The 19,737-nt window shown below is 47.8% G+C and overlaps 2 protein-coding genes across 2 annotated transcripts in view; both read left to right on the forward strand.

Annotated features, from left to right (window-relative positions):
- Positions 1-7,798, forward strand: part of LOC149332997 (uncharacterized) — a 33,651-nt gene extending 25,853 nt beyond the window's left edge. The window contains exon 7 of the mRNA XM_089558529.1: positions 7,661-7,798. Coding sequence (XP_089414655.1) covers positions 7,661-7,687 — 27 coding nt within the window. The 3' untranslated portion in view covers positions 7,688-7,798. The remainder of the gene's footprint in view (positions 1-7,660) is intronic.
- Positions 7,799-13,595: 5,797 nt separating this feature from the next.
- LOC149332999 (isocitrate dehydrogenase [NADP] cytoplasmic-like) lies at positions 13,596-19,353 on the forward strand. Its single transcript, XM_089555950.1, has 4 exons — positions 13,596-13,715; positions 14,894-15,198; positions 17,715-18,056; positions 18,867-19,353. Exons 1-4 carry the CDS (start codon positions 13,599-13,601, stop codon positions 19,351-19,353), a joined length of 1,251 nt encoding a protein of 416 aa, XP_089412076.1. The 5' UTR covers positions 13,596-13,598.
- The last annotated feature ends 384 nt before the right edge of the window (positions 19,354-19,737 follow it).

A 19,737-nucleotide genomic window follows, 5' to 3' on the forward strand; every position in this document is an offset into this window, starting at 1 on the left:
TCAGACGACGGACTATTGCCTCCTTAGACCAGGTGTCACGTGACGGTCAGTGATATCCGCGCCTGGCATCCCATGTTGTTGAACATAGCACGACGAAAGATTGCGTCCAACTTAATACGCATTTCACACGTCCAATAAGCTCGGACAAAAATTTTGGAAAATAAAAAATTGTAAGGGGCTGTTATGGAAATACTGAAAGTAATGGCCCATTATCCTTATACGTAGCAAAATCTTTCTTTTAATGCGTTTCCATCACTCGCATCGAACAGTTAAGACTGCCTAGGAAACCAATGGGGAACGCTTTTCACGATAGCAAAAATGTTAAGAGAAAAAAATGCAGGACTACTGTCGGGTTATCTGCGTATATATTGATTGTTGTGAAATCTTACAATATATGACAAAAATTGTGTTCAGCGACAGTTTCCCGCTCAAAAATGCTTTCGTCCAGTATTGCTGGGTATTTCCACCTCCCAAGGTGAAGGTCGCAATAGGTGGTGGTAAACACAAAGTAATATTCAACAGCCTGGCAAGAGAACAGCAGTTTGCAATTGGTGGCGAGGTGCTGGCAGTAGTAAGAGAGTATGTCTATTTAGGGCAGGTAGTGACAGCTGATTCGGATCATGGGAGGGAAATAACTAGAAGAATAAGAATGAAGTGGAGCGCATATGGCAGGTTCTCTCAGATCATGAATGGCAGTTTATCAACATCCCTCAAGAGAAAAGTATACAACAGCTGTATCTTACCGGTACTCACCTATGGGCAGAAACGTGGAGGCTAACAAAGAGGATTCAGCTTAAGTTAAGGACAACGCAGCGAGCTATGGAAAGAAAAATGATAGGTGAACCGTTAAGAGATCGGAAGCGGGCGGAGTGCGTGAGAGAACAAACGCGAGTTAATGACATCCTAGTCGAAATCAAGAGGAAGAAGTGGGCTTGGGCAGGGCATGCAATGCGAAGGCAAGATAACCTCTGGTCCTTAAGGGCCACGGAGTGGATTCCAAAGAAGGCTAGCGTAGCAGGGGGCGGCACAAAGATAGGTGGGCGGATGAAATTAAGAAATTTGCGGGAATACGGTGACGGCAACTGGCGAAGGACAGGGTTAATTGGAGAGACATGGGAGAGGCCTTTTCCCTGCAGTGGACGTACTCAGGTTGATCATAAAGATGATGATGATGATGATGAGGAAGCAGATTAGGCATGCGCGCAGCCTTTCTTCGGTCGCGGGCCAGGCGCCGACCCCACAGGGCGTTAGTGCGACGTACTACCACTCTGTGGTGTTCGTGAGAGCGGATAACCGATAGTACCCCTTAGGGTAACGGAATGAATTCTAAGCGAAGGAAAGCGCAGGAGGGGTGTGGCAGAGAATCAGGTGGGCAGATCGTAGAGTTTCTCAAAATTACCCACACGGAAAAGTGGTGCCATCGTCTCAGCCAATTTCTCGTTCACCAAGGGTACGCCGGGAAGATGTTTCGTATTCGGCTTGACTAGTGTTGGGCCGAGAACGCAGATGTTGCCTTGTAATCGGTAACTGCTCCGCGATACTCTCTTCTGTGCGCAGGTCAAATTATTTTACCGGTGCGTTTTTCACTTGGCAGAATTTAACGCAAGTGAGAGTTCGTTGTAAGGCCATGGTGCGGAATCTTTCACATCATTTCTTGGAGGTTTTTGCCTCGAAAAGTGTGTACTGTTACAGCTGGATCCACGTCTTCGGCCAAACGCTGGCCAAGCCAAATATGAAACCTTATCTCCCCGGCACCAAGACCAACTGAACTACAGACCTGCGCACTTGGCAGGGTCCTATGGAGCAGCGTGCGCCAACTTTCGTTAGCTTTTTGACCGTTGAGGGCGCTCGGTTGACCTGTTCGTCTGCTATGATCATCATCATCGTTTGCCATTTTGTGCACGCTATTTAATACTTTTGTTTTCTCTTTCTCTGCTATCTTGACATCAGCAATGAACATAGCCATAATAACGACTTATTTCGCTCTGGAAGAGTATAAGAAACATCTTCCTTTTTGTCCGCTTTTTTTTGTCGGCACCACCTTGCCTAGCATAGATAAATGGATGATAATGACTACGTGGACAAACGAGAAAGCTGCCTTGTTTGAAGTGAAACAATGGAGGAGGCCATTTTCTCAACAGGTGTATATTAGCGCCACACCACCCGTAATGTTTCTACCCTAGCGGCAACAGGCATGAACTAGAACATGCGCGCTGGAGCAGGGACACTTGTGCAGGACTGCAGTTCAGTAGGTCTTGCCCGGCACTCCCTTGGTGGATGAGGCGCAGCGCCGCCAGCTTTCCCTCCAGCTATGAACGAGAAATAGTGTGGGGCGGTCGAGATGGGAAAGCTTGTGGGGATGTAAGGTGATCGCATCTGAATAAGGTGAGCATTGACTGGAGGTCAACAGGAGAGGTAACTGTCCTGCAGTGGATGAAATCCTGCTCATGATGATGATGCTTATGATGATTATAGTCACGGAGAAAGGAAAGACTTCGGAGAGAGGCCGTTACGTCGCGTTTTTTGAAGCCGGACGTGTCGAAGGCTCCCCACCTGCTCCCCCTCCATTACGTGGCTGCCTTCTCAGCGTGCTTGCGCATGCGCAGCAGAGATTGCAGCAGACGACGCCGCTGTACCCAACGTTACTATTTACTCCGAGGTTGGCCAAATACTCCCGGTCGTCCTTACGAAAGCGCATCACTTCCGGCGCTCTTGTTGGCGTGAAACCGTGCGCAGTCGAGAATATGCCAAGCAGAAATTAAGAGAGCCAAAGATAAATTTTTTAATCATGACATATCAACTTTGCTTAAAACCAATACTCAAAAGTTTTGGAAAGTAGTCAATCCTAAGCCTCCTTCATCTAGTCTGATAACAATAGTAAAAGACGGTGATTTTATTCAGCCGTCCGAGGTTGCCACCGAATTCAACCTATTCTTTAGCTCGGTGTTTACTAACGAAACACCACTTCCCACATGTTTTAATGCTGTGATTATAAACGCGGTCATGAATGACATCCTAATTACGCAGGAAGGCATTGAGCAAGCTATTGATCGTTTGCCGAGTAATTCAGCCCCCGGACATGATGACATATGCCCAAAACTGCTCAAGTTAACGAAATCAGTGATAGCTTCCATACTCGTCCCAATTTTTCAGCAGTCCATTGATACAGGAATTGTGCCCGATGCTTGGAAAATCGCACGCATTATACCTATATTTAAATCTGGAGATTCTTCTAGCCTTTCAAATTACAGGCCCATCTCATTAACAAGCATACCATGCAAAATTCTGGAACACATCATATCATCAGCAATAATGAACTACCTCAGTCAGCAGAACTTTTTTTTGTCAACCAACATGGATTCTTGCGTGGCCGTTCCTGCAAGTCACAGTTATTTGAGGTCGTGGCCGACCTGCACGACGCTGTACATCATTTAATGAGGATTGATGCCGTATTCATTGATTTTGCAAAAGCGTTCGACAAAGTTGCTCATAATCGTCTTATATTTAAACTTAAAAATCTTAACATAAACAGCAATGTCTTGAACTGGGTTGTTAACTTTTTATCTAACAGACAGCAGTTCGTGTCTGCAAATGAATTTTGCTCCACACTAACCCATGTAAAGTCCGGTGTGCCCCAAGGCTCGGTGCTCGGGCCGATCCTCTTCCTTATTTACATCAACGACATAAGCAGCAACCTCACTTCTACAATTAGGCTATTTGCGGACGACTGTGTTATTTACAGAAAGATTACTGACCCTCATGACACTAATGCTTTGCAATCAGATCTTGATGAAATAGCTAAGTGGTGCGAACAATGGCATATGGAAGTAAACGTTTCGAAAACGAAACTTGTAACATTTACGACGGCAAGAGTCACTGAACCCATCTTTTATTCTGTCGGTAACATGGCCATTGAAAAAGTTCCTGCAATCAAATACCTAGGTGCCTACATTTCTTCTGATTTAACATGGCACAAACACATTGAATATATAACCACTAAAGCATACAAAACCCTGGGTTTCATTAGGCGTAGCTTGTGCTTTGCAAATCAGGCGACCAAACTTTTAGCATACACAACTTTAGTCAGATCACAACTAGAATATGCCGCTTTCATCTGGAACCCACATCAAACTTATCTTGCCGATCAACTGGAATCACTTCAAAATAAGGCTGCTAGGTTTATCACAAGGAAATACGCGCGCTACTCCAGCATCACAGATATTAAATCATCTCTTGGAAAGCGAAGACTTGTCAGCCTGCTATGTCACTTTCACAAGATCTATCACAATCACTCGCCATTCACAGATTCTCATATCAAACCAGCACATCGCATTTTTCCCCGATTAGACCACTGCTTCAAAGTGCAACCCCAGATAGCTCACACTGAACTTATGCGTCATTCGCCATTGTTCCTTGCCATCTATCACTGGAATAAACTACCTGCAGAAATTGTTCTCGAGAACAATTACGACGCATTTCTTAACAAACTGAAGAGCTTACTCTTTGCTGGCCCTTAATGAAATATTATCAGAAGTGTATTCTTTTTTAGATTGCCTTGAACAATGTGGTCCACGTGTGTGCGTGTTTTAAAATACTTTATTTATCCTGTTGTCTTCCCTATTTATCTGAGCTCATGTTTGTTTATGCTTTGTGATATTTTTCACTGTGTTATGTAATACGATTGCTTTATTGTTTTTCTTTAACCCCCTATGTAATGCCTGTAAAGGGCCTTTAGGGTATTTGAATAAAAAAAAAATCTCGAACAGCGAGAGCCTCTCTTGAGGTTTCCTTCCTCCATGATGATATAGTTGGATACAACTCAAGAATGAAGCGGCTTTTCGACGTCAAAGCAACCCCCTTAACAGCCAATGGCGTCAGCCGATTCTCATCAGCCGGCTAGCGCCACAGTGAGGGATAGTCCCATCCTTCTGTGGTCGGGGATAGTCCCCTCCGTGCATTGTCGCCCTGCTCCTTGCATTCTCACGCTAGCAGGTTCATGAGAATCCGCCGACGCTATTGGCTCGAAGGGGGTCCTTTCTCGGGAAAAAGCCGTTTCGTTCTTGAGTTGTAGCCGACTATAGTTGATTCTGCAGGGATATGGGGGGATTCTCGGTTACAACGTACAACGATGCAGACGTGAATCCCGTTTGCCTCGACAACACCTCCACGATTTTAATGCCAGCCAGAGAATCCGGTTCGGACCATATAAGTCCTCTTCTGCTATGGTTGGACCCAACTCAAGAAGACAGCTCCGAATGGACCTCAGAAAAGGCCCTCCAGCCGATGGCACCGACCTGAGGAAAGAAGGGGAGACGGGCCTTTGTTCTCGTGCCGTTGGGGGTAGCGTGTTAGTTGTTCGGGCTAGGGATGGGGAGAGATGAAAGAGGGAAAGTTAGAGAGACGGTGCAGGGTCGCAAGGGCTGAGGAGCCCACTCCCCACGGCCAGTGGACAAAGGCCTGTATCCTTCCCTCTCCTGTCTAGGCTCTGCTGAATTGCGAAAAGAAGTTTACTGGCAAGTACTTCCGTGAAAGGGGTTAGCCGCGACGTCATGCGAATCGGTCGACGCCGATGGTCGGAGGACCTCCTTTTAGGGGCATTTACTCCTGGCTTCATTACTTGTGTCCAACCATACCTTTTATGCGTAGCATATTGCAATCACTCAGTTCAGCCCTTGGGCGCGACCGGGCAGCCACCAAACCACGTGACGTGACGTCACCAAACCACTTAAAAAAGAAAAAAGAACAAAAAAGGGAAAAAAAGACGCCTGAGCATGGTGGCGGTTGCCACCGCCCCGTTTCGAAGGGGGCGCTCCTATCCATCCATCCATCCATCCATCCATCCATCCATCCATACGTCACGGAGGAAAAGCTGCTGAGAAAATCGAGTGCCGCCAAGCAATACCTCGCGCTAAAAGACCGCGCAATATGAACGCATTCTTGGCTTAACCAAGCTAAGCCTGGGCATCTTTTTTTTAATGCCCTCCTAATCGCCAGCCATCATGTCTGATCCTTGAATACGGCTCAAAGGAAGAGGTACCCGTCACTAGCGAAACACTTCGGGAAATGGGCTGAGTTTTGTTCACCATTTTCCCGCTACGTGGCGCTTCATAAAGGAACATTCACTCGTCATGGCAGCAGCTAACGCCTTATAGAAGGTACTGCAGGAACTCGCGCAGTGACTTGTGGAGTCACCGCTCTCCCAATTAAGGGCGCCACATTTTGACCCGTAAAAGAATAGGGGCATGCGAAGGTGTCGCATAGCGAAGCAAGTGATGGGGCTGGCACAAAAATCTAGGGGGTGTTGAACCCTTGGAAAGTTATCTATCTGCTATCACAATACATTGATATAATGGACTGTCACTCTGGGCTTGGCTTTGCTTGTTGTTGTTATTGGTAAAGAGGAGAGGGGGAAAGGCATGTAATGATTGAGTCATGTTTTAGTGGCTTGGGAAAAGTGCCGCTAATCGTCTCACCTGGGCAGTACATTATTAATTGATTTATTGATTGAAATCATCTTTATTTGCTGAATATTCGTCGAACATGTGGGTGGGCCACCTAGTCCGGTAGTCCACTGGTTACTGCTGCTGCGCTGACCCTCCCTACCAGCCAGTGCTGACGGTCAGGATCATCGCTGAGCAGATTAGCCTCCCACTGCTCCTTTGAGGAATTTGGAATGGGGTCAACTAAGGGATTAAATTGGCATGCCCATACCATGGGTAAGTTGGTGTCGCCGCCGGGTAGCCCCAAGAAGGGTGCGGTGCGTTGAAGTCGCCCCTAATCACGCAGGGGGCATGGCCCGCTAAGCTCAGAAATTTCTTTATGAGGGAACCCAATCTTGCGTGCCTGTCTTTAGGAGGGCTGTTGACATTCAATACGTGCGTGCGTGTCGCTCGTCTTTGGAGAGGAAGAACGGTAATATAGCAGTGCGCAATATCTGGCTCGAAAGAGTCGTGCAATATGGCAGTGTATAATTTGTGCACTAATGTGACAGTTAACTGGTCGTGCTGATAAGTCACGTAGTCTTGGAGTTTAATAGGCATTAGGTGGGTTCTTGAATTAGAATAGCTGCCGGTGGGTCAGATTCATGAGATAGAAGGAGATTAATAGCAGCCTGCTTTCTCCTCTATCCCCGGCAGTTCCACTGCCAGATCTTTACTCTAGGTTTGGCTGACATGTTGAATCCGTATCGGATGGCTCGTCCACGTGCATTGTACGAGCGAATTTGGATTTATGTCTTTATGCGCATGTTCCTTCCGAAGTGAAGAAATTGCCGTCTCCGTGTATCGTCTGTTGTTTGCAATCTGCTGTCGAATTTCTTGGAATTGGGCGTTCACGTAAACTGGAAAGGCTTGAAACTCCTCCTTGAAGGATCTCAGTTCTTGGATAATTTGTTGGTACATCTCGCCTAAGGCAGGCTGGGAGCTAGGTATTACGTGCTGTGTTTGGTTTTGAGGAGTCGACTGAGTTACCAGCGTTATTGCATTAGTAGTTGCTCGCTTAAGCTCTTGATTTTGAATTGTTAAAGCGCTGACTTGTTTTTTCACACTTTCTATCTCTTTTTTGAGTTCTGCCAACTCGTCTTTTCAAGAACGTATGCAAAAAAAAAAATGTAGAGAAGTTATATTAAAATGCCTTTTCTGTCTCTTTCTGTCTCTGGCAGTTCACAGGCCTTGCAACGTCATCATAATGAGGCGACAAAGCGGCCATGCGGAGATCCTGGGCCCTGTGACTATAAACTATTGCGTGCCACCCTCACATCCCGCAAAGAAGCGTTTAATAAACGATTGCTCAAAGACAAGTGGGTTCACTGTTTTTTTTTTTGTATCCTCAACTGCCTTTTCATAGTGCAGATTTAGCATGCACTAAAGACAGATGCCATCGGGCCCTGCTGCATGAGCGCCCGGTATTTCTGCTAGAGGGAAAATCATGTTGTGACCACAGCCTGATCACTACGCGTAGATTTTCGACTACTTTGGCGCATTGAAGCCTACAAGAGCGCCCGGTATTTCTGCTAGAGGAAAAATCATGTTGTGACCACAGCCTGATCACTACGCGTAGATTTTCGACTACTTTGGCGCATTGAAGCCTGATATGCGCGGCCGTAGAATATGCATAGTAATAAGGGAATAGTTACTCGTTGGCTTCCACCCAAGCGCAAACATATGACTACACAGGAAATCTGTATAGCTTGCACAGAAACGTTGTAGTTGAGGAAAAATTCCTCCTGGTCTGGGGTTCGATCCCGGGAGCACCACCTGTCCGGGTAAGTCGGGGGGACTGCCAGGTGTTCAGGCGGTAGGGCGAGAGCGAATTGATCAACATCTCAGAGCGGTAACGGTGTAGTCCACTGCTCAGGAAAATCCGAGCAAGGCGGAGTAGATGCGTAATACGATAGTAATTACAACCACCCACGAAAGCGCAGCTATGTGGCTTTAAAAGGAAGGCTGTATAGCTCCCACTGAAAGTTCGTAATTCAAGAGAAATTCATCCTGGACCCGAGTTCTCAGCTTCCGGCACGGTTTTGTTACTGGACCCTGTATAGTTTCCAGAAATGGCAGATCTATACGAAAAAAACCGTATTCACTAGACGCACCTTTGTTCATTCCAAACCATCGAGCTGGCATGGCGGAGTGGTTAGCGTGCTCGTCTCGCACTCCGGAGACCCTGGTTCGATTTGCCAACTCGACCAATTTCCTACACGGTGTTATTTATTTGTCTGGTCTGGCTAGAAAGGTTAATTAGGCTAACTGGTTAATTAACTAAACTTAGTCACACTCACTTGGAGCATCCCTATACGATCCCTTTAATTGGTTGCATGGTTACTAGCCAAAGTTCAATTCGCCCCGTTTGAAATTCGCGCTCTGTGACCTCACGACCATTTCGACCAATTGAAAAGCGTGAAATTTCTGTCGACAACTGCTGCTTACAACGATGAGGCATTAAAGGCTTCCACCTTCAAATTGTGCTATTGCAAAGTAAAACAAGCCTACCAGGTTATGGTTTCTCGACGTAAAAAAGCAATCAAACTTACCACTCACATTTTGGCACGCAGCCGCCGCGGTGGCTCGGTGGCTTTGGCGCTCGGCTGCTGACACGAAAGACGCGGGTTCGATTCCTGGCGTGGTGGTCGAATTTCGATGGAGGCGAAATTCTAGAGGCCCTTGCACTTCGTGATGTCAGTGCCCATTAAAGAACCCCAGGTGGCTGAAATTGCCGGAGCCCTTCACTACGGCGTCCCTCATAGTCTGGGCCGCTTTGGGACGTTAAACCCCATAAACCAAACCAGAAGAGGTAGAAAAAAACTTGTTGGCAGCCCAGTGGGCCAGTCAATATACAGCCTGAATAACATGTTCACAAACTTCGACATAAAGTTTGCATCCTTTGCATGTCCTGAATTGATCTACACAAAGCAACAGCGAGAGTATAAATGCGTGTTCACACATAATATTGGTTTACAACACGCAAATAAAGGGGAGAGAGAAAAAAGATGCCCAGGCTTAGCTTGGTTAAGCCAAGAATGCGTTGCATATTGCGCGGTTTTTTTTGCGCGAGGTATTGCTTGGCGGCACTCCATTTTCTCAGCAGCTTTTCCTCCGTGACGAATCGATGGATGGATGGATGGATGGATAGGAGCGCCCCCTTTGAAACGGGGCGGTGGCAACCGCCACCATGCTCAGCCGTTCCTTTTTTTTCTTTTTGTTTTTTTTAAGTCATTTGGTGACGTCACGTTATCACGTGACGTGACGTCACGTGGTTTGGTGGCTGCCCGGCCGCGCCCAAGGGCTCAACTGAGTGATTGCAATATGCTACGCATAAAAAGTGGTAGGGTTTTGACGTAGTTAAACCGAGTAGACGTGCGAAATCTTGTGCACATCCTTCGCCTCTTTTTTCTGCATGTGCACGCAACCGCGTTTCTTGCTCTTTATCTTCACACCCTCTCTCCACTCGGCGGCAGCTGGCACGACGCCCTCCTCCCATTGGCTACGGCTGGTGCGACGGTATTCCGATATTACCCGAGCTTCCTCCCATTGGCTGCAGCTTGCGCTACGCTCCTCCGAACAAATCCGAGCTTACCCGAACTACTCCGAGGCTTCACACATGATTCTCGGTTAGGTTCAACCCTGTTCAGTAGTTGGCAAGAATAAAAGCGCAACAAGACGACACAAAGAAGGAGAAAAAACGACAGGACAGGCGCTAACTTGCAACACTTTACTGTCTTCATAAACCGCCGCACATATATCAACCACAAGGGGGGGGGGGGGGGGGGGGGGTAAAGACAGATAGGGGGGAAACACAGTTGAAGGCACGTGCGAAGAGACTCTAATATGGCAAAACAAGAACAGGTGATTCCGCAGATACTATGCCATATCTAAAAACTGACATTCTTTTTTATATATCATGATCGACGGGGTGTTAGCACCCCGTCGATCGCTAACGTCCTGCCTGGGGAAGCTGATGGAACATGTCATATTAAACAGACTCCAGGAATACGCAGAGGAAAGGGAGGTATTTCCTGAAACGATGCTAGGCTTCAGGAGCAAGTTGTCCACGCAGGACGTCATGCTCCAGCTCAAAGCAGACATCATAGACCCGCCCAACAAAGGGGGCGCCAAAACTATACTGGGCCTAGACCTACATAAAGCCTTCGATAACGTCAAACACGAGGTCATACTAACTAATCTGGCGGAGATTGCCCCTGGAAAGCGGACCTACGATTACGTAAGGGACTTTCTAACCGGCAGAACCGCAGAAATAAATCTATGAGACATCCAGTCAGAAACTATTAAGCTGGGAGACAAGGGAACTCCGCAGGGCTCAGTGCTCTCTCCTTTCTTATTCAACCTGGCCTTGAAGAACCTACCGCCGCTATTGAAGACTGTCGAAGGTATAAACCATACGCTATATGCGGATGACATAACAATATGGTCGCATACAGGAAACGATGGGGAAATAGAACAAAATCTCCAACACGCGATCGATATTGTCCAGGATTACGCGGAATGGGCAGGATTAAAATGCTCGCCAAGCAAATCCGAACTTCTGGTGATCCGGGGGGCTAGCAAACGCGATACCAACGCAGGAGACATTCACGTACTGGTAAATGAGACTCCGGTAGCCAGAGTTGACAAAATCAGGGCCCTAGGACTTATAATACAACTTGTTACAACTTGTATTTAGCATTTTTCAATTTTGCTAAACCTGTTCTTTTTTGCATATATTATGTATTCGCCCCTCCTGCTTGGGCCCACTGTAGGCCTGCAGTATGTTCTAAATAAATAATAAATAAATAAATACAGGACAATAGAAAGAACACAGAGACAATAAACAGGCGTAAGTCCACAATTAACATGACAACCAGGCTCATAAGGCGAATAGCTAACAAAAGACGGGGAGTCAAAGAGAAAGATCTCTGCCGAATGGTTCAGGCTTTCGTGATAAGCAGAATAGTTTACGCCGTTCCCTACCTCAAGCTAGGGCTGGCGGAACAGAACAAAATAGATGGGATCATAAGGCAGGCATATAACGCAGCATTGGGGCTGCCCCACTGCACTCCTACGGAAAGACTTCTTAAACTGGGGATCTACAACACCACCACGGAACTATGCGAGGCACATATATTTGCGCAATTAAGGAGGCTTGCGACCTCACCCCCGGGGAGAAAGATCCTGAGCAACCTAGGATTACATGATAGAATTCCGGAAAGAAACTCGCAGGCAAAATTACAGACCAAAGTTAGAAAATTACTCACTGTTAAACCACTTCCAAAAAACATGCACCCTGCTTTTCACGAAGGCAGGAGGAGAGCCAGAGCAAAGGCCCTTGAAGCCAAGCTCGAAGGCTCGGAATACACAACCTATGTAGACGCGGCGGAATACGAAGGAGGCGACTCCTTTGTGGTCGTGGCCGTGAACGACTCGGGTGAAACATTAACGGCCGGTTCGGTCAAAACAAAAAACTCAGGGACAGCGGAGGAGGCGGCTATCGCCATGGCGATGGCCAGCACCAAAGCAGTCACCATAATTAGCGACTCCAAGGTGGCTATCAACAATTTTGCGCGGGGTATGATCTCCCAGGAGGCAGAACGAATATTAAGACATAAGGACTGGGACCAAAGAGAGGTGGAACTAATATGGGTGCCGGCACACTCGGGGAACAGGGGAAACGAGTTGGCTCACAGTATAGCTCGAGGTTATGTCAGCCGAGCAGTGAGCCGGGTTGAGTCTCCAAATTTCACGAGAGATGCATTCATATCATTTCACGAATACACCAATCAGTTTAAACTGGAAAGGAGGATCTATCCGCCACCAGACAAAAAGCTCGACAAAAGCCAGGAGGTAACGTGGCGTCGGCTCCAGACGCGAGCCTTCTTTAGCCCGTCGAGACTAGCACACATGTATCCAACACAATACAACGCTACTTGCAAACAATGCGGCGAGATAGCCGGATATGACCACATTTTATGGAGCTCTAAAAAGGCGCCGCCACCGGCGGACCTACTACCAGTCCCTTCTCTAGAGCGGTGGGAGGCTATACTGGCCAGCTCAGACCCGTTGACACAAGTCCGGGCCACTGAGTGGGCTCACAAGGTCGCCAAGAGCCATGGGCTCGAAGCCACCTAGTATAATGCCCACTAGGGCTCAGTGCTGACAATAAACGTTTTCCAATCAAATCCATGGGTAAATTCGTTTTTGAGGAAAGAAAATGGCGCAGTATCTGTCTCACATATCTCGGCGGACACCCGAACCGCGCCGTAAGGGAAGGGAGGAAGGTAGGAGTGAAAGAAGAAAGAGGTGCCGTAGTGGAGGTCTCCGGAATAATTTCGACCACCCGGGGTTCTTTAACGTGCACTGACATCTCACAGCACACGGGCGCCTCTTCCGTTTCGCCTCCATCGAAACGCGGACCACCACACCTCTGTTGACAAGCTTCTGCTGACAACCTTCGGTCGACAACGATGAGGCATTAAAGGTTTTCGCATTAAAACCTGAAAGCAGCCTTCATCGCACACAAGCTCTGTAAGTTTCACCCTGGCGCCTATAGTACTTTCCTCAGAGACGGGGCGACTGTCCAACTATCTGAATTTTCCAAGGCCCTCCTCGCGTCATTATAGTGACGGCACTCGCAGATAATATGATGACTTGTCTCTGGATTGTTGCAGTTCAAGCAATTCCGGCTAGCTTCAGCTCCGATCCTGTGCAGGTAGCTTTTAGTGCACGCGACACCAAGCCGCAACCGATGGAACAGAGTTCCTTGACCTCGCATTTGATGGTAGGTGAAGTCGCTAACCAGCATCAAGCCGATAGATGCGGTGCTGCTGGCGGCTCATACCTTTCCAGTACATTCGCATGACAGCTTGCACTGAATGAGCCAGTAAGGCTGCTACTTCACTTCTCCAGAAAGACGTTTCTGCGCTACTATCCGCGCGTTTATAAAAGAAATCAGAAGAGAAGGAAAAGCTTTCACACGGTGGCGGAGGCTGCGCCCTTTCTCGTGCACCCAACCGCGAGCCGTTATCATCTCGAGCGCACCGTTGCCAACGGTCGCCATCTCTTTTCCGTGGCATCGAGAAACGACCGGAAAGCTGCGACGCCAGGCCCATGGAGCGCCTCAAGTGTGGTCCCATCGTAGAGATGCCAGGAGACGACATGTCGCGCGTCATCTGGGACTTGGTGCGCGACAAGCTCATCCTGCCTTACGTGGACATCGACCTCAAGGTACGGCGAGCATAGATCTTTTTCATGTAGACGCAGGGATGCATAGGCTTGTGGAAGCAGCACTGGCATCTGTAAAGCAAGTAGGACGAGCGTCCGGCTCGTCAGTCGTGTTGCCGAAACGTCTTCCTTGCTCTCTGCATGACACTCTGTGCACTCCCAACCGGAGTGTCATCCGAGGCGCCACATTCGTGGATCATTACATCGAGATATGCAAAACGCTTTGGTAATTTTAAGAACAGAGTGAAACTCGCAAGGGAGCGTTGCGTCATCCGGCCGGCCTCCGCATGCCTAACCCGCTTGAAGCCGTTATCATTATTCCTGCTATCTGCGGGCCCGCCATAGCCGGTTCCGACCCTTGCAAATAAAACGCGCTGCAGGCTCTCAGGTGGAGGCCGAATCTCCCTCGTTTATTTTTCATGAAAAGGCTTCACAATTGTCGCGTGAGGGTCCTTCTTGAGTTTCTCTTCTTCCTCCATATCTCCGGATCTGATCCATACTCCTCACCCCCCCCCCCCCCCTCCCTCTTGATAAGCGTCACATAGTTCTCTCTTCCAGCTGTACACTGCACATGGAAACTCGCTGCTGACTACCACTTACAAGCACTGTGCGTTTGCCTCACGATCACGTTGTAGAAGTAGTAAGTGGTTAAATAAAACATATAATAAATGGAAGGAAAAGATTTTTTCTACCCCCGACATCTGCTATCACTACGGGAAGCACCTGAGCTGGGGCAGCGGAAATGAAGGATAGCAGGCAGTGTGTAGAAGTGAAATAAAAGAGGTGAGGGGATAGTATAAAGGGCAGGAGGAGAGATACACTGGACCATGAATGTATACACATAACATATGTACAGGTCGCACGCGCATGATGACCTAGTTAAGCAATGATCACGTTAGCAAATCATGTCTTCTTTTTCGTTTCACGCTTGCAGCCTGTGCGGCATATGCTAAGACCGTTGCCCATGAAACTAAATGAAGAGTTCGTTATTCCCTCTCTCGTCCGTCCACAAGTCTCTTCCATACCGTCATAAAACCTGCCAGACATAGACTTTTTCCGGCCGTCACCTCCGCGAGTGTAACAACGCTTGCCTTATCTTAGAGATCTGTATTAAAGGACTTGCAAATTGGATGCCCACTTGAAGGCAGCTAACCATCGCGCCAATTTTCGCTTTCCCGCAGGTGTTCGACCTGTCTATCGCCAACCGCAACGAGACGGACAACATGGTGACTCTGCAGGCTCGTGACGCGCTCAAGCGCTTCAACTGCGGCGTCAAGTGCGCCACCATCACGGCGGAGCGGGACGTGCTCGAGATGTACCAGCTGAAGCACATGTGGCAGTCGCCAAACTCGGTCATCCGCAACTCCCTAGGTGGCGCCTTGTTCCGTGAGCCCATCATCTGCGCCAATGTGCCGCCACTCGTCAAACAGTGGCGCAAGCCCATTGTGGTCGCCCGCCACGCTTTCGGAGACCAGCACATTGGCAGGCAAGTGCCTTCTCCAGAATTCCCCTTCTGAAATATTCCTGTCAGGCGGAACCTTTAAGGGCATTTACAAATTGGCCGGCGTTAATAGGACCTATTCAAGAAAACTTTGAGCAGAATAACACAGGACGGAGGGAGAAACACGTACACACACACGAGCGCAAAGAACCTGGGCCTGGACAAGCTAATGAAATCTGTGAATTAATGCAAGTCAAATACGTTGAATGTGTTCTTCACAGTGAAAACACACAAACACACAAACCACAGAACCCCTTCAGGGCCTTCATCACGGAGAGACTGCTGGCAGGCAAATTTCTTCAGAGTCACCTGACCAAGCTTGTGATTGATGACCCTTTAAAGATTGACAGTTCCGGTACTCTGGTAGAAGCACTTCGAGAGGGCGCTGGCAGATCTAACTACGGATTTTCGGTGGACATTGAGGAGTTGTTTTATTCGGTGCCGCAAGAGGAACTTTTCTTTGCCGTCCGTGAATGCATAGAAGTTTCTGACGCAGTGGCTTTTCAAAACTCGTGTGGTATTTGCGCTCGTATGTGCATTCGTGTTTCTCCCTCCGTGTAGTGTTTTTCTGCGAAAAGTTTTCTTGAATATCTCCCTACACCAACTGGCCCACTGTTCTGCTCTACTCAGTTGATAGGGCACCGCTTTGTAATCACAAAGAGACTGATTTCACCGTAAACGGGAGCTTTTATAAGCTGGAAATGACAAAATAAACGAAATACAGGTGTCACCACCATCGGACAAGTTTTCAAGTAGAATGCGTACGTCGAACCCGATTTTTCGTGCGGTTCACAAAGGCTAGGTTACACAGCCATCCACTTCAAAGCGATTGCAACCCGTTCTTCTCAGTAGGGACGTTATGCGTGTGAACTTACTGATGGGAATACTTTTGAATCGATTTTTTCCGGCGATATATCCGCGTTTGCTACCGAACAAATATTAGCAGCCAGAAAATGCCAGAGGATCAATAGTTACTTAGATAAATTATTGAATGGAGCTGTCACTGTAGGGTCCCTTTAAATGAGCAGAGCCGAGAAATTTCGATGACCGAGCAAGGATATACTTTGCTTTCTGGGCGTAGATGCATGCCACCCACCGAGCTTTAGACGCAAACATTGAGTGGAAGGTTATTAATATGAATGTCTGTACCGGTTGGCAAGCGGCTTCGACGCCTACAGCGTTCAGTTTCTCGTCGTATCCGATAGGAAAAAAAAAATTAAGATCGTCTCAGTCTTCCCTCTGTTAGGCTGCCCAGCATAAAACCTGTGAACAATCCAGGACGCTAGACGTGAGGTTATAACTTGTCGGCGCGTGCTTCAGGCTCGAGCAGAGAACCTTCTCGGATCACAAATTTCCAAGCCCACGTGATCAGGCTCTGCCGTGGGTCACATAAGAAGTCATGAAATAACTGATTATTGGTCCTGACCGGAACAGATAGTCGCTGTTAATTAAAGTGGCATGTAAAAAAGTCATGTGGTGTTCAGTCTTTCTGGAGGTAAAGTGTGAAACACACATACCAAACTGAGAATTGCCTTCCTAAGTTCTTAAATTATAAATTAGCGGTATTGCATGGATGATACTGAAAGGTCGCAACCAGGTAATGCATCTTCTTGGTTTTTAAGGTAAGACACACTCCGATGTAGCGGAAGAGAGTTTTATAAGTCTACACAAGCACAAAAACAATGGCTGACATGAGCAGCTTTGTTACGTGGGCCAGAGAGCACACATGCCACATTTGTATGCTGCGTTGAAGCTAACAGGGCTACAGGCCTAGAACAAACCTGACAGAAGTACTGCCCAAGGCACGTCTAGCGTGTTCAGCGTCTTATAAGCTAACCCAAAGTGATTGGCCAGAAACGTACCATTTTTGTCTCAGTGGCTTCTTCATTTCGGAGAAACATCCAGTCCATCAATGGAGGGGCGGTCATTTAAGGTTAGATTACATTACGAAGGAAGGAAGGGTGCGGTGAGGCTGTCACTCAGTGTGGGCACTTGACGGTACTGTATGGAAAAGGCCCTCTAACGTAAACGTACATGGTATGCTTCCGACTAAAACATCAGCTGGCATACGTTTCATTTGCGTATCATTCGATGTATTTTTCGAATGTGCTAAAGTTCTTTGAGACTTGGAGAGGCCACTATCTATTCGCACTGGGTATTAGGTGTGGTGAAAACTAGGTAGCGTATAATTCTCCATCGCACTGAGTCAATAGGCGTCAGACATTTCTGCACGAAAAGGACACCTAATAAGCTGCTCGCAGCTTATCTTTCAACACTGCGCGGAGCACGGAGGCCCTTTTCTATGGTTCTTGGGTTTGCCTGATACATTGCTGAAGTTGCAAATTGAACCTCAGGGCAGCAGCAGGCAGATATTCAGGAGGTGTCCTATGTCTCTCATTCCTTCCTGGAATTATGTCTGTTTACTTCTAAAGCTATGCCTCAACTGGGACAAATTCCCCTCAATAATTTAGAAATACTAAAACAAACTTTGCATATTTCAGGGACTTCGTGGTTCCGGGTCCCGGCACCTTGGAGGTCTCCTTCACGCCCACCATCGGTTCGCCGTATCACCTGCAGGTGTACGAGTTCCAGGACACGCCAGGGGTAGCCGCGGCAATGTGCAACACGGACAAGTCCATCACAGAGTTCGCCTACTGCTGCTTCCAGTTCGCGCAGCGGCGCAACCTGCCCCTTTACCTGAGCACCAAGGAAACCATCCTCAAGAAGTACGACGGCCGCTTCAAGGACATCTTCGAGCGCCTCTACCACAAGAAGTACAGGCCGAGGTTCAAGGAGCAAGGAATATTTTTTCAGCATCGTCTAACAGACGACATGGTAGCAAGGTAAGTCTGTTCCACCACGTTAGTTAATTTTTTTATCATAATCTTTCAACGACAAAAATGAATTTACAAGCGATATAATCTAGAGCAACCAATATTGGAATTAAAGGTCTAAAGCATTCAAAGTGCTCGCGTAACAAGGTCACAGAGGTATAAATCAATGGGAACATACAAGCCAGAATAATAAAACCGACCATGTGGCAAACCTTTCCTTCCCTGCCGATCATCCACTCATGAGTGATGTTGTGTTGAGTGAGTGTTTACTCGTTCGTACCATTGTCATGATATATACAGGCACCTACATAGCCATACGTGAAGAACTTGCTTAAAGGGCAGCTGGACTGGCTCCATTTTGGTAATTATCAACAGCACAGAGGTAACATTCGGTAGTTTGGGGCAGCCCTCAAATATTGAAAAATATTGATCCCAGCCTGCACCACTAACATTTGTAAAACAGACTAGTAAGAGGTAACAGTGAAAACGAGCAGATACCACACTGTATCTCTAAACCGCCCAAGGCGGTAAGTGCGAAGGTGTTCCACGTGCCAGACGACACCGCGATTCCTTCGATATGTGAAGAAGAGTGTTCAGAATATGACGCTCAGACTTCGGATAAATAGTACCTCGTGTTGCGGAAGTACGGGCGCTACAATGTTATGAGTAAACAGTCACTTGTCACGCCTCCGCTCCGCCGGTTCAAGGTCAAACGAGCACCGAACTTGACCTTGAGAGTTGTAGCGCGAAGAGTAGAGCTTTCGCTCGAAAGCGTGCCATACGGACGCTTGTCATCTATCTTCTCTTTGCGCCGTACAGGTCCCTGAGAATGGAAGGCGGCTTCGTATGGGCCTGCAAGAACTACGACGGCGACATTCAGTCGGACTTCGTGGCACAGGGGTTCGGCTCGCTGGGCCTCATGACCAGCGTGCTTCGGTGCCCCGATAGCAAGACGCTGGTCGCGGACATCGCCCACGGCACCGTGACCAAGCACTACCGACGCCACAAGGCGGGCCTCGAGACCTCCACCAACTCGATGGCCACCATCTACACCTGGACCAAGGGCATACGCCACCGAGGAAAGCTGGACGAAAACCCCAAGCTCGGCATCTTTGCCACAACCCTAGAAACGGCCGCCCTAGACTTAGTCGAGAGCGGCTACATGACCAAGGACTTGGCCCTTTGTGTCAAGGGATTCGGGAACGTCCAGAGAAAGGACTACCTGAACACATTCGAGTTCATCGACAAAGTAGCCGAGCAGATGAACACCAAGTACAAGCAGGTGTTCTTGGAGGAGCCCGTGTGAAGCCAAACGGCGCGGTCCTGGGGAACAATTTTTTTGCCCTTTTTCTTTTATGGATGGTAGTTCGAGAGTTTCGGCTTTGCTTCAGCCATCACTGACAATATTTCTGTAATATTTGCTCTTATAATTATTCTTACGCTGTTTGGCTTCTTTTTTACAATACACAAAATGAACGCCGCGTCTCGACAAAAGCATGCCGTCCATAACAGCTAAGATACATCGCCACAGCATAGCGTCTTCTAGTATCCTTTTACCCCGCTGTTTAGCATGACTCAACGCCATCGAATTTTGGTCGGTTATATATGTGCTACTTTTATTCCGCGCATGTTCGGCTGCGCGCACAACAGTCTTGTATGCGGCGACGCCGGCTTTCGAGTAGTAGTATAA

This window comes from Amblyomma mixtum, chromosome 8 (assembly GCF_055824585.1).
Source record: "Amblyomma mixtum isolate Tamu chromosome 8, ASM5582458v1, whole genome shotgun sequence".
Lineage (NCBI taxonomy): Eukaryota > Metazoa > Arthropoda > Arachnida > Ixodida > Ixodidae > Amblyomma > Amblyomma mixtum.